Raw genomic sequence first — 13,251 nt, 5'->3', positions numbered from 1 at the left:
TTCCATAGATAAAAGCAAAGCAGCAACTGTTTCCACCATCACTGCTCTGCTTCCTCAGGCAGCAGAGTCTCGTGCACAAGGCACTGAGTCTTTCCACATAGGATATCCACTGTAAATATTTAGGCTCTGATCCTGCAAGTTACCCTGTATGAGTAAACACCTGCACAGAGCCCCTCTGAAATCAGTGGGGTTCCAGATGAGCACAGGGATCCACCCATAAAATAATTTGCAGGACTGGTGCCTTAAAGGCATATGTTTGCTGTCTGCTAACTCATGCCATTAAGTCTTGTATGCAGTGCAATTTGTCCAGTAAAATTTAGGAATGCTGTGCTGACACTCAATTCCTAGGGAGGAACTGGGATTTCTGGGCTCAACAATGGTGTAAAATGCATATGAAAAAACGGTTACTTTCCTGCACAGTAACTGTTGTTCTTTGAGATGTGTTGGCCACATAGTCATTCCACTATAGGGGTGTATGTGCCCAATACACTGGAATCAGAGACTTTTGCCAGCAGTATCGCTAGGTAGCACCTGTGTCCCCGCTGTCCTCTCGCTCAGAGCCGAAGGGGACATGGCTGCCATCTCCCTTTCCATTCCTTCATATGCCGATCCAATACCCAAAGCAGTGGGGAATGTGGGATGGTCATGGAATGTGTATGTGCATGACATCTCAAAGAACAACAGTTACTGTACAGATAAGTAACATTTTTCTCCTTAAAGTGATTGTGCACGTATACATTCCAGTGTAGGTCACTCGTCAGCAGTTCTCTTAGAGGCTAGGACTCAGATTACTTGAAAAGAAGACTGCAGCACTGACTGGCTGAAACTGACACTGTCCCAGGAACCCTGAGTGACAACATGGTGTTTAGAGAAGATATGTACTTATGTCTATGTAGCAGCCTTGCAAATGTGTCCACTATTGGTATGTTACTCAGGAAGGCTGATGAAGTGGAACTAGCCCTAGTGCAATGGGCCATTATTCTCAGAGGAGACGCAACCTTTACGAGATCATAGCAAAGCTTGATACTGCCAGACATTCAGTGAGATATATGATAAGATTAAAGGGCAGCCAGTTACAGCCTATCAGAAAAGGCTACAAAGAGTCTAAGAGATGACCTAAAAGATTGTTCAGGCCAGATGAAAGGAGAGAACCCTTTGAACATCCAAAGTATGAAGCCTCTCCTCAGCTTTGCTACAGTGAAGCTTTGGAAAACATACTGTAAGAGGAATAGGTTTGTTGAGGTGGAGTGCAAATACTGCCATAGGCATAAACTTACAGTGTGGCCTAAGAGAAATCTTGTCTTTGTGAAAGAAGAGTCCTGCTACGACCACCTGAAGCTCTGACATGTTTCTCACAGACATAATCGTTATCAAAACCACTGTATTTACTGATGGCAATTACAAAGAATTTGTTGCTAGAGGTTTGAAGGGGGAACCCATTAAACAGGACAAAATTAAATTCAGGTCCCTTGAGTATATGTATAAACGAGACCTTTTAAAACCCTAGACACGAAAGGATGCGAAAAAACCAAAACCCATCTACTGGAAGATGTATCAGGAGATGGAATCTAGATACACCCTTATAGAACAGATAGAGAGATCAGAAGATTTCAAATGTAGTAGGAAGTCTAATATATGTCTAATTTCAACAGTGTTCAGTGACTACTGGCAAGACTCAATTCAGGCGGAGAATCTTTTCCAATTTGTGGCATAAGTGCCCATGGTTGTATCCTTCCCGTCTATGCACCAACCAGCTTCGACGTTTTGGGAGCAAATTCTTTCCTCATTTCTAAACCAGAGATCAGACACATTATATGTTCCTTGGCTCAGTTCTGAGACAGAAGGTCCTCAACCAGAGGCAGAGCTGTGGGAGGTCAAACTGATAGTTGATGTAAGGTCAGTGTACCAGTATTGTTTTGGGAAGGCCAGCGCTACAAGGATTAAAGTTGCTTTGTCTCTTTTAGCTCCATGATCACCTTCAGGATTAGGAGGATGGAGAAAACATACACTGGAAGATCTGACCAAAGGAGAAGGAAGGTGTCTGTCAAAGAACCTGGACTGCGACCTGTTCTGGGGCAGAACTTCCTGCATTTGTTGTTCAGCGTGGTTGCAAAGACAATGCTAGCATCGGTGCTTCCAACCAGACCCTGACGTGGCAGCAGAGAATTTTTTCTTAAGCACCTGTTTATGAGAAAAGGAGTGCAGCCTATCGGCCTCAGAAGGCTTTGAGCGTGTCGAGGAGGCCATAGGTGAGGAAGAAGAGCTCATACAAAGACTGCTTTGGAGCAGAGGCCACTGAAGGGGAAATCCCTGGAAAGGAATCCTCTGCTCTGTCGTGGTCAGGGTCAGGCTCTAAAGAGGGATGCATTGCCTGTTCCAGAAGAGGAAACTTAAGACAGAAATCCCTCTGTTTCTCTGTCCTCTTGGGGAACGAAGTACAGATAGGACATTTGTCCCTCACATACCACTCACCTAAATGAATTAGACTTTTGTGCCTGTGACAGGGATGACAGACCTGCACATGCATATTGCCGTGGAGAAATCACCTGGATTTAAACCAAAATAACCCCTGAAAGACTATAAACTAATTGAACTAACTACGCACAAAGAAGAAAAATGTTTCTGAGGTGGATAACCATAGGTCAAGATCAACAGGGGAGCTCCAACTCTCATCACAAGCGATAAGAAGGAACTGAGACGGAGGTGGCAAACACATCCCTTTTATGCCCTCAGCTCTGAGCACAAGGACAGCAGGGGTACATGCACTACTTAGGAGTACTGCTGGCAAAAGTCTCCAACTCAAGTGCAATGTATATGTGCATAATCACTCGAAGGAGAACTTTATCAACCCCCCCCCTCACACAAATCAATGCAATATGAGATGTTAAGACATTTTATTTGTTTCCTTCCAATGAACTGCTAACAGAAAAGTCCGCATCTAACGACCAGGTACACATGAAGCATGCGTTCATTAATAAAGCACAAGACTATTTGTTAGGACTCCAAACCTATTCATCATTTGTACAGTGTAAATGTAAAGTGATCTGCAAACACTTTCCCTTCTGGATTCTCTCACAAAGACTTGTGAGGCACCCTGGAGAAGTCTCTAACTCAGTTTCCCCATCTGTAAAACTGAGTTAATTAAACCTCCCAGCATCCTGGGTGTTGATGTCTATAAAATGCTGTAAGAGCCTCAGATGAAAGAGGCTGCAGAAGTACAAAGCATCATAAAGTAATATTTCCACACATGATCACTTGCCCTTTTCTTCAGCAGCTTGCTTCAGTCGAAATGTTAGCACCGTTGCATTCTTTTCAAAGTTCTTTTCTGGATGTCTGACAAGGTGTACAGAGGGCTATATTTCTGACACAGGCACCTAATGCTAATGTATACTAACAGATCTCCAACTTCTGAATGGCCATCAGTCCTATGCTGTGCTGAGCAGCATTTCTGGAAGCAATGACCCTGACAAGAAAAGCAAGCGCTACCTTGAGAAGAGTGGGCTCAGTGTGGCGAGAGCCAAGAGCCCTGCAGTTACTGAAAACCATGCAAACCTTTCAAGCTGGCAGTTTTAAATAAGGCTGCTGCTTTGCCTTAATTTATACCACATGCTCTATTGCTGGGTTTGGTCCTGCTTTGAGCAGGGGGCTGGACTAGATGACCTCCTGAGGTCCCTTCCAACCCTGAGATTCTATGATTCTATGAAAGCAGCATGATATGTTCTTCTGACAATTACTCACCCTTCACACAGGGATCACAAGAATTGGGAAGACTACAAGAAGGAATTGCCACATTTGAGACAGAACAAAACTGATATATAAAGGACAAACAGATGTATAAATAAAGCTTTCAGCCATTACAGGATCATATAGTCAAACATACTTTAAGCATATCTGGGATCTTTACTTTTTTTTTTTTTTGGCTATTTTCTGCTCTGTAAGTTTGTATCTCCCTAAAACTTTTAGATCTCACTGATAGCAGTGACACCTGCTGGTGAATAAGTTTACAGTCTGTCCTTTTGCTAAATTATTCTCAGCTCCAACAACTAGCTGATATTAAAGGTTGTTAAGGGGTAAAATTTATCCCACAAAAGCAAGAAAATTCAAAGTTTTTTTTAAAACTGACATCCTCCATCTACTCAGTGCATTTTCAATTTAATTTTATTTTCCACAATTACAAAGGGAAGGGGAAAACACAAGCTAAAAGAAAAATACAAATGTTAAAGTTAAACCTTATCACAGTGCTGGTTATATTTGTCGTAATTTTGAAGACACTGATTGCAACTCCATAGTTAAGGTTCCATTCTGAGATTAGTTTAAAATGGAACATAAGTTTCTGTTTTTCCTGTTTTTGAGGTGGCCTTTCAGTGTGAAATTTCAATGTTCGAAACCTAAAGGGCATAAATACTGTCATTTTTATCCACAGATGCATTTCAGACCAACTTCAATCTGACTTTTTTGTCAATTGGTATATTTTTTTAAAAACATTGGTCTATCTAATCAAAATTAATAGAAGAATCTTTATTAGATCTGTTACATAAAAAAAACAAAACAAAACCAAAAAACCTTAACTAATTTTTAGCACTAAGGGTCATTTTTTTTTGCCATTGTTCATCATAACAGAAAGCTTATACACAACAGGTGACAAATTGACAAAATCTTCAGCACAGATAAAAATCTTTTCCATCAGAAGCTAATGTTTTTCCTATCAGTTTTTAAGTGACAAGAAAGCATAGCTGTTAATGGAGAAAGTTTTTATGCAGTGTTGCAGCCATGGCAGTTGCAGGATATTAGAGACAAGGTGTGTGAGATAACATCTTTTATTGGACCAAATTATGTTGGGGAGAGAGACAAGCTTTCGAGCTTACACAGAGGTCTTCTTCAGACCTGAAGCTCAAAAGCTTCTCTCTCTCACCCACAGAAGTTGGTCCAAAGAAAAAAATATTACCTCATCCACCTCGTCTCTCTAATGGAGAAAGTGGTCATTACCCACTGCTCTAGTACATTTCCAGGAACCACACTCCCTGGAGATCCATCCGCAATACCTTGCTCACAATCTTGCCCCTCCACCCCAACTAAAACATTAAAAAGCCTATGAAAATAATACACAAAAAATGTTGTGGAACTGTTACAGATGCTACACACATCATATGACAAAACTACTTCAGCAAAGAAATGAAAAGTTAAGCCACGCCACTTTACAGTATATGCCTTCTACTCTTCCATCCACAGGAATGCACCTAACCACTACCACAGCTACCATACACAAAACCGTAACTGTACTCCAATACGGACGGCAACCTTTAATCACTTTATTAAACTGCTACTCTAACAAATATCCAAAACTGGTAAGCACTGGGAGGAGTTACTTTAGCAGAAAGGTTTGTGCAGAAAGAAGAGCTGAAGCGGCAGAATTACAGATGCGGTCTGGGGTGTTCCCTTGCTTTTGTGGGTCTGAGTCTAATGCATTGTGCATATGTAGAAACCCTATCTGTTACACACAATTTTTATATCAAATTAGCTTATAAACAACCCTAGAGCACTCCTTGGGATTCTTTTCAGCCAGCAATCTTTTCAGCCAGGAAAATCTCCATCTCAGCTGTTTAGTTTTCTCTCACTTTGTGGCAGTTAACAGATACTCTTCTCACCATGAAAAATTCCATTTAATTATACTTGACTCTTACATAGCATTTTAACTAAAGGAATCATGAGCAGAACCTGAAGCAAATGACTTGTCCAAGATCATACAGCGGGTCAGTGGCAGACAGGAACAGACTCCAGGTTTCCTGACTCACAATTCAATGCTTTATCTGCTGGATCATGCTACCTTCCTAAATTGATTTATTTACCTCAAGCGGAGAAGGGAAGGGAGAAGAGGGTTTTTGTCTGGGAGGTGGTGGTTGTTGGTTTTTTGTTGTTGTTGTTTCTTTGTTTTGGGGGATTTTTTGGGGGGTGGTGGGGGGAGTTATATACTGTTAACAAAAAATAAATATTTAAATAAATCAAACCTAAACAGCCTTAAAGTAATGTATAAGATATGAACCAATGAAATTATGAGGCAGAGGAACTCACTTGTCTATTTACCCAGGTCAGGGTAGATATTGCAAACTCATACAGGACACACAGTCAGACCTAAAGAAGAGCTCTGGGTAAGATCGAAAGCTTGTCTCTCCCAAGAACAGAAGTTGGTCAATAAAAGATACCTCACTCACACAGTTTTGCACTGCTGCAAACCACAGGAAAAGGGTATCTGTAGTAATTCTTTGCTAGTGTATTTCTGACAGCCATCCCTTTTTAACATCCTCAAATGGGTTAGAAAAACCCAATATATAAGCAGTTACACACACATAAATTACTTACTGGGAATCTCCAAACTGGGATGAATAGCAGCTACACTTTTGGCTGTAGGAGGTGAATGTCGACCATCTACCAGGTCAGATTCAGCATCTTGAGCTTCCCCATGAATCACAGCAATTCCTAGCCTCAAGCGCTCAGCAAATGACTGTGCCCTGCAGGAAAGAATACATTAAATTTAAAATAACCCAAACATTCAACACAAGCCTATTTTTTTCTTCTGAAATAGAGGAAAAATTGAATGATTCCTACAACTGAGGGAAAGAAAGCAGGGACTACTTCTAGAAGACACCTTCGAATCATTGGGTTTAGAAAAGTTTGATAATCCTGAAAGCATTTGCACTCGTCTTGCCAAGTGTTTCAAGCCTTTGCAAGTAACAGAACAAGTGTTAATCGTTAAGTTCAGATTACCATCTTGCTTCTTCCATTTTTCTGCTGCAACATGAATTAAAAATCAACGTTAAAATCATATAAGATTATTGCCTTACGCGCTTCTACTTCACTTCTGGCATGAGTTTAAGGGACACAGTGCCAAGACCCAATGTTGCTAGAAATTAATGCTGTATACCATTGGAAAACTAGGGATCTCAAGTGAGCTTTTCCAACTGTATATATCCCTCATTTCTAGTCTTGAGGGAGTCTGAGATCTTGGGCCTTAAAACTGTCACTGGTCTCTCAGTGTTTTTGAAAGTGGTCCATAACTGACTGCAGCAGATTCAAGACTTCAGATTAACTTGCATTCCCTTAGTAAACATTTTTTCAAATGGGAATAAGTAAAACCCAAGTTAAAATTGAGTATACGAATACAAGAGGTGGACTAAATGGGCCAGAATAACCTAGACAGTCTGGTTTGCAACTATGGATATGCTATAGGAATAACAAAAAGTAATCAGCTATTTAACCTATTGCCAGCTGAGTTTTAGTAAATTTGCAAAATGAAAAATATCCCTTACCATACACCATTTCTTCAGTTGCAATCTGAAATTACGTAAAGGGTCAATATCAAGGAGTTTAGGGTACAAATTTAGATGCGTTAAAAATAAAGCTTTCAATGAAATTTTAAAATGTCAGTGAACTGTTTGATTGCTTAGAGGAAGAAAAGAAGGTAAATATATTTTTTCCTGCAGTATTAGCATCTCAAATGCTGAGTAGAAGAGGATAACAAGTGAAAAACTAGAACTAACGAGTCCCGTTTCATTGTACAAGCCAAATGAAGTGCAATAAATAAGGAAGCAGCATCACTGGCAAGCTAGGTTAGATTTAAGAGTTTTTCACTTACAATCTATGGAGTTAATAAGGGTTTTTTAAAACAAATATTTAAATACAGCTTATGATTTTTATTCCAATCACCTGCTTTTTTAATTAAAAATTCCAATTAAACAAATAAAGAGTTTTACAAAGTCTAACTGGCAAAATCAGGAACCACACTAAACTGAATAAAAGCTCAGACTGTATGCAAAATGACTTTTACCTGAATTTTGCAGTGAGACCAGAAACTGAACAAACATTCTGAATTACAACAGACTAAGCCATCTCCTGTCACAGATATGCATTCTAAAGAAAAAATTGTTTGAGGCTGACATTTGTCTTCCTTGGTTATTTTTTGTCAAGAGTTTATCTCCCCTGTCCAAACAATTTATTTTCTTACAGAACACTTCAGCTTTCTCAGATTTACAAATGACTACTTAAGTAAACAGTTGTAGGAACCAACATTTTGACTAACAGTTGCTTTCAGTGTTTTCTAGGTCATGCTATTTAGGCCAAATTTTCAGCCACAGATGCACATACAGAATAGGAGTATATGCAAACCCTCATATATTCCTGTGAAAATTTATTAATTGTGCATTTAGGTTCTCTATTTGCACGCACAATTAACTGACATGCATGAGCAAATGTAAGGACTTATATTTTCATTTTTGGATAGTATGTATAGATATGTCCCAATAATATATCTAGGGAATGGGGGAAGAGAATGCAGGCACCCATGCAGGAACTAGATGGTTCAAGAGGAGCAAAAAGACAGCACACCCACCTTTCCTCAACACCAGCCACTGGAGCCAGCCGGCTCAAGAGAAAAAAGGCATCATGTATCTCCTTAAGGAGTATAGCAGATATACTCTACACCCACATGCCTGAGAGCTCTGAAAAACTTTGTGCTTCCTTGATGCACAATGCCCACAGGAGCTCCCAGAAGAGAAAGACAGCTCTGCCCACCCTCCAACACAAACCTGTGACTAACAGGCATGATTAAGCCCCAAGAAACACTAAGGGATCACTTTACTCATCACCAAAATGCAGCAGTTCTGGAATGGAAGCCCAAAGGCTAGATACCACTTCAGGACAGAAAAATAATATTTTATTACATTGCACTGTTATAGCTTCACAGATTTAGATGCCTACTTACAATTTAGATATTTAAGACATCAAATTGATGCCAGAAACAGAATTAATATTTCACAGTGCTCATGGAACTTTATGTATGCTTCACTTCAAGCAATAAGGAGGTATTCCCAGAACAGTAAACTAAGAAATCAAAATGATCCTGTTAATATTGTTGTCAACAGGATTATGCAGCTAACAGCTTATATGAAAAACAGTAAAACTCAGAGTTGAATTACAAGACAGGGATGCAGTTGGGGACCAGAATACTTATTTGTAAACAACTTCTATTTAAAAAAAATAAAGTGTATCCGATTATATAGCATCTGTCACATGGAAGGCAGATTAAAGAGGTATTTAATACAAGTAGTGGAATATTTAGTTCATATGAAGAATACTGCTAGATAAAAACATTAAATTGTTTTTCCTAGTACACTGCTACCAGTTGGAAACTGTTCTGATGTGTTACAAAACAAATGTTTCCTACTAACAAAGTCATAATACCTGATATAAAAGTCTAGGTAACACTTCCACAAGTAATTAGTTGTGATTGCAGAAAAGCCACCATTAATTCTTAAACTATCATCCAACTCCTTATCAGCTTCTTAAAGGAATGAAATTCCTTCAGAGAGCGGAGGGATAGCTAGCCATAAATAAACAAAACCAGAAATCAATGATGATCACTTAATAAGCACGTTAACATGATAAAATACTAATTTCAATGAGAAGAGAAAGCTTGCCCTGGACCCTGCACACATCGGCCAGACTAGAGAATAAAGTCCCTATCTTTAGGATTTGGCCAGTCACTTTCTAATCGTGATCACATTAAGCAACCATTTTGGACCACTGGAGTTGTAATATTTGCCTTGCCGTTGTTCTTTGTCCATAGTTGAAATTTTAAATACTAGATATTTAAATATAAATACATGTTTAAATGTAATAAATATTCCTAAAATATTTTTAGAATGCTAAACACTCTTTGTTCTTCCACTGTTGGATTCGTTTTTTCATGCTTTCAATTTTTAAAAGACCTTCTAAAATAGCAATGAAGTTATAGTAAAACTGGAAGAGGCTGAAGGCCGTATCTTAAATATTAGAACAAAGGTACTGAGATATGGACAATTTCACAAACATTCAACTGATTGCTTGCAATATTAAAAAAAAAGAAGAGTAAAGCAGAATGTCTGAGAAACAGCAATATGCATTAGGTAGTGAATCAGTTATTTTTGTCCATACTTTATTAATCAAAAAATATTTCATTCTACAGATTTGGCAGAAGATGGAGAAGCTATCCTTTTAGCCTGCGAACCTTGACAGTGTTCCTTTATACTACTATGCTTTTATTTATCCCCTTCACGTTGACTTCAAGTCCCACATTAGGACAGAGATTCAGCTGTAATAAACATATAGAAACAGTTTCCATATCAGGGTTCGGCAACCTTTCAGAAGTGGTGTGCCGAGTCTTCATTTATTCACTCTGATTTAAGGTTCTGGGTGCCAGTAATACATTTTAATGTTTTAGAAGGTCTCTTTCTATAAGTCTATAATATATAACTAAACTATTGTTGTATGTAAAGTAAATAAGGTTTTTAAAATGTTTAAGAAACTCCATTTAAAATTAAATTAAAATGCAGAGCCCCCCGGACCGGTGGCCAGGACCTGGGCAGTGTGAGTGCCACTGAAAATCAGCTCGCGTGCTGCCTTCGGCACCCATGCCATAGGTTGCCCGCCCCTGTTCTATATATTCAGACACACACATATAGCTCCACCCACATTGGTAAAACTTCAAATATTTTGAATAAAGCTTCACTGAAAAACTAGTCATTGAGGCCACAATGATTTCCCAAGTATTCTATGCCCACATGGACCCAATGTTAGCTGCACAGTGCTGTAAATTATTAGTATTAGCAATACTGACTACTGAAACAATATGGAAAGTTTCATGTATAAATAAATTGGTCATCTGAGTCCTTCATTTTGAGTTTCTCATTTCATATGACAGTGCCCTGAACTTAATGCTAAAAATCAGGGACTACGTTCGTTACATATTGCTTGCTCCAATCAAAGAGAGTAAATCTTACTCACCTCTTTGCAGATGCAGGTGATTTGGCCACGATCACAGCATTCCTGTAATCTGGGATCTGTAGCAAACAACAGAGATCAACTATGTCATATCTTTTATGGAAATTTAAGCTCATTAAGTGCCACAGATAATTTAAAATTTTTAAGAATTTAAAAAAAAAAATCTAAAGTATCAAATACTTCAAGTTTAAGTAAATAACCCTAGCTTTGAATGCCTAGATTTTACAACCTTAAAAATGTTCTTTTAATGTTGTTTTCTATGTGTAATTTCCTACATATTTAAAAACAAACTGAAAAAAAAAATTCCATCATGTGGCATCATACTGACACTCATATGGATCATCAGCAGGGATGGAATATTTACATCCACTCCACGGACCACTACCACTTGATCAAACAGAATAACTGATAGCAGTAGTAGGTTGTCATCTTATGTGGACCAGCACTAAAGGGGGATGGGAAACTTAACCAGAGGGTTTCACAGTTATTTGCTGACAGCAGAGGAATGGTGAGACTGAGGAATCTATTTCGGGTTCTGGAGGGGAGTGTGATCTAGTGGGCACAAATTCTTCTACTCACTCTTCCCAAGCATGACTTGCCACAGTCCGGTCTCTTCCCCACCCTGGGCTTCTCAGCCGAGTTCCATTCTCCACACTTAGCCAGTCTCTTTCTTCCCCCTCTCCCCACATCCCTGTCCTCCATCCCCACTGGCTCCGACCTCAGGCTCCTTGTCCAATCTCAGTGTTCTTACCCCCACTCATAGCTCCTTGTTCCAGTATCTTTCTCCAGCCAGTCCCAGTTCTCCCCCCAAACCTTGGCTCCTTATCAGTTCTCTCTCTTCCCCCCTCTCCACTGGTTCTGGATCTCAATCTACTCTCCTCCTCCATCCCAATTCCCTCTCCCTGTTCAATCCCATCTTCCTCCAACCCCAAGGTCCTTGACCTGATCTACCATCCCCCCACCCCAACCCCCTTGAGTTCAGGTCTTGTCCCCTCCACATTTAAAATCAGGCAGCTTCCTCCTCCATGATACCTGGACCCAATGGGGAAGAGGAGTCACTGAGAGCATAGGCTCCCTGCCCCACAGTTCAGATGCCCAGACACCTTTGCAAGGAAAGTCCTCCTCCGCCCCAAGCTAGAACATGTGGATAGTGGGGAAGCAGTAGACATGGTATATCTTGACTTTAGTAAAGCTTTTGATACTGTCTCGCATGACCGTCTTGTAAATAAACTAGGGAAATGCAACCTAGATGGAGCTACTATAAGGTGGGTGCAAAACTGGCTGGAAAATCATTCCCAGAGAGTAGTTATTAGTGGTCCACAGTCATGCTGGAAGGACATAATGAGTGGGGTCCCACAGGGATCAGTTCTGGGTCCAGTTCTGTTCAATATCTTCATCAATGATTTAGAGAGAATGGCATAGAGAGTACACTTATAAAGTTTGCGGATACCACCAAACTGGGAGGGATTGGAAGTGCTTTTGAGGATAGGATTAAAATTCAAAATGAACTGGGCAAACTGAAGAAATGGTCTGAAGTAAATAGGATGAAATTCAGTAAGGACAAATGCCAAGTATTCCACTTAGGAAGGAACAATCAGTTGCACACATACAAAATGGGAAATGACTGCCTAGGAAGAAGTACTACAGAAAAGGATCTGGGGGTCATAGTGGACCACAAGCTAAATATGAGTCAACAGTGTAACATCATTCTGGGATGTATTAGCAGGAGTGTTGTAAGCAAGACACGAGAAGTAATTCTTCCACTCTACTCTGTGTTGATTAGGCCTCAACTATTGTGTCCAGTTCTGGGCACCACATTTCAGGGAGGATGTGGACAAATTGGAGAGAGTCCAGAGAAGAGCAACAAAAAATATTAAAGTTCTAGAAAACATGACTTATGAGGGAAGATTGAAAAAATTGGGTTTGTTTAGTGTGGAAAAGAGAAGACTGAGGGGGGACATGATAACAGTTTTCAAGTATATAAAAGGCTGTTACAAGGAGGAGGGAGAAAAAATGTTTTTCTTAACCACTGAGGATAGGACAAGAAGCAATGGGCTTAAATTGCAGCAAGGGAGATTTAGGTTGGACGTTAGAAAAAACTTCCTGTTAGGGTGGTTAAGCACTGGTATAAATTGCCTAGGGAGGTTGTGGAATCTTCATTGTTGAAGATTTTTAAGAGCAGGTTAGACAAACCTGTCAGGAATGGTCTAGATAATACTTAGTCCTGCCATGAGTGCAGGGGACTGGACTAGATGACCTCTCAAGCTGCCTTCCAGTCCTATGATTGTATGCCCAGTGCGAGCAGAATTTTTGTGGAATTTAGCTGCTAAAATCTAAGAAGCCTCTACTAAATATATTTAAATTGATTTTTCAAAGGCTTACATTACAACTTAGCCAAATTTGGATGGATTTTCATGGCATAGCAAAAGGCACATCCCT

The 13,251-nt window shown here is 39.7% G+C and overlaps 1 protein-coding gene across 3 annotated transcripts in view; it reads right to left on the bottom strand.

The window, feature by feature from the left end:
• Nucleotides 1–13,251, bottom strand: part of PRPSAP2 (phosphoribosyl pyrophosphate synthetase associated protein 2) — a 34,145-nt gene that overhangs the window by 3,872 nt on the left and 17,022 nt on the right. For all 3 annotated transcript variants that reach the window (XM_039491461.1, XM_039491459.1, XM_039491460.1), the window contains exons 8-9: nucleotides 10,816–10,871; nucleotides 6,358–6,506 (exon numbers count right to left, since the gene is read on the bottom strand). In XM_039491461.1, the coding sequence (XP_039347395.1) occupies nucleotides 6,358–6,506; nucleotides 10,816–10,871 (205 nt within the window). The remainder of the gene's footprint in view (nucleotides 1–6,357; nucleotides 6,507–10,815; nucleotides 10,872–13,251) is intronic.

Source organism: Mauremys reevesii, linkage group 10, assembly GCF_016161935.1.
Source record: "Mauremys reevesii isolate NIE-2019 linkage group 10, ASM1616193v1, whole genome shotgun sequence".
NCBI lineage: Eukaryota > Metazoa > Chordata > Testudines > Geoemydidae > Mauremys > Mauremys reevesii.
Note: the sequence above shows the minus strand (reverse complement) of the source record. Positions and strands in the feature narration are given on the sequence as shown.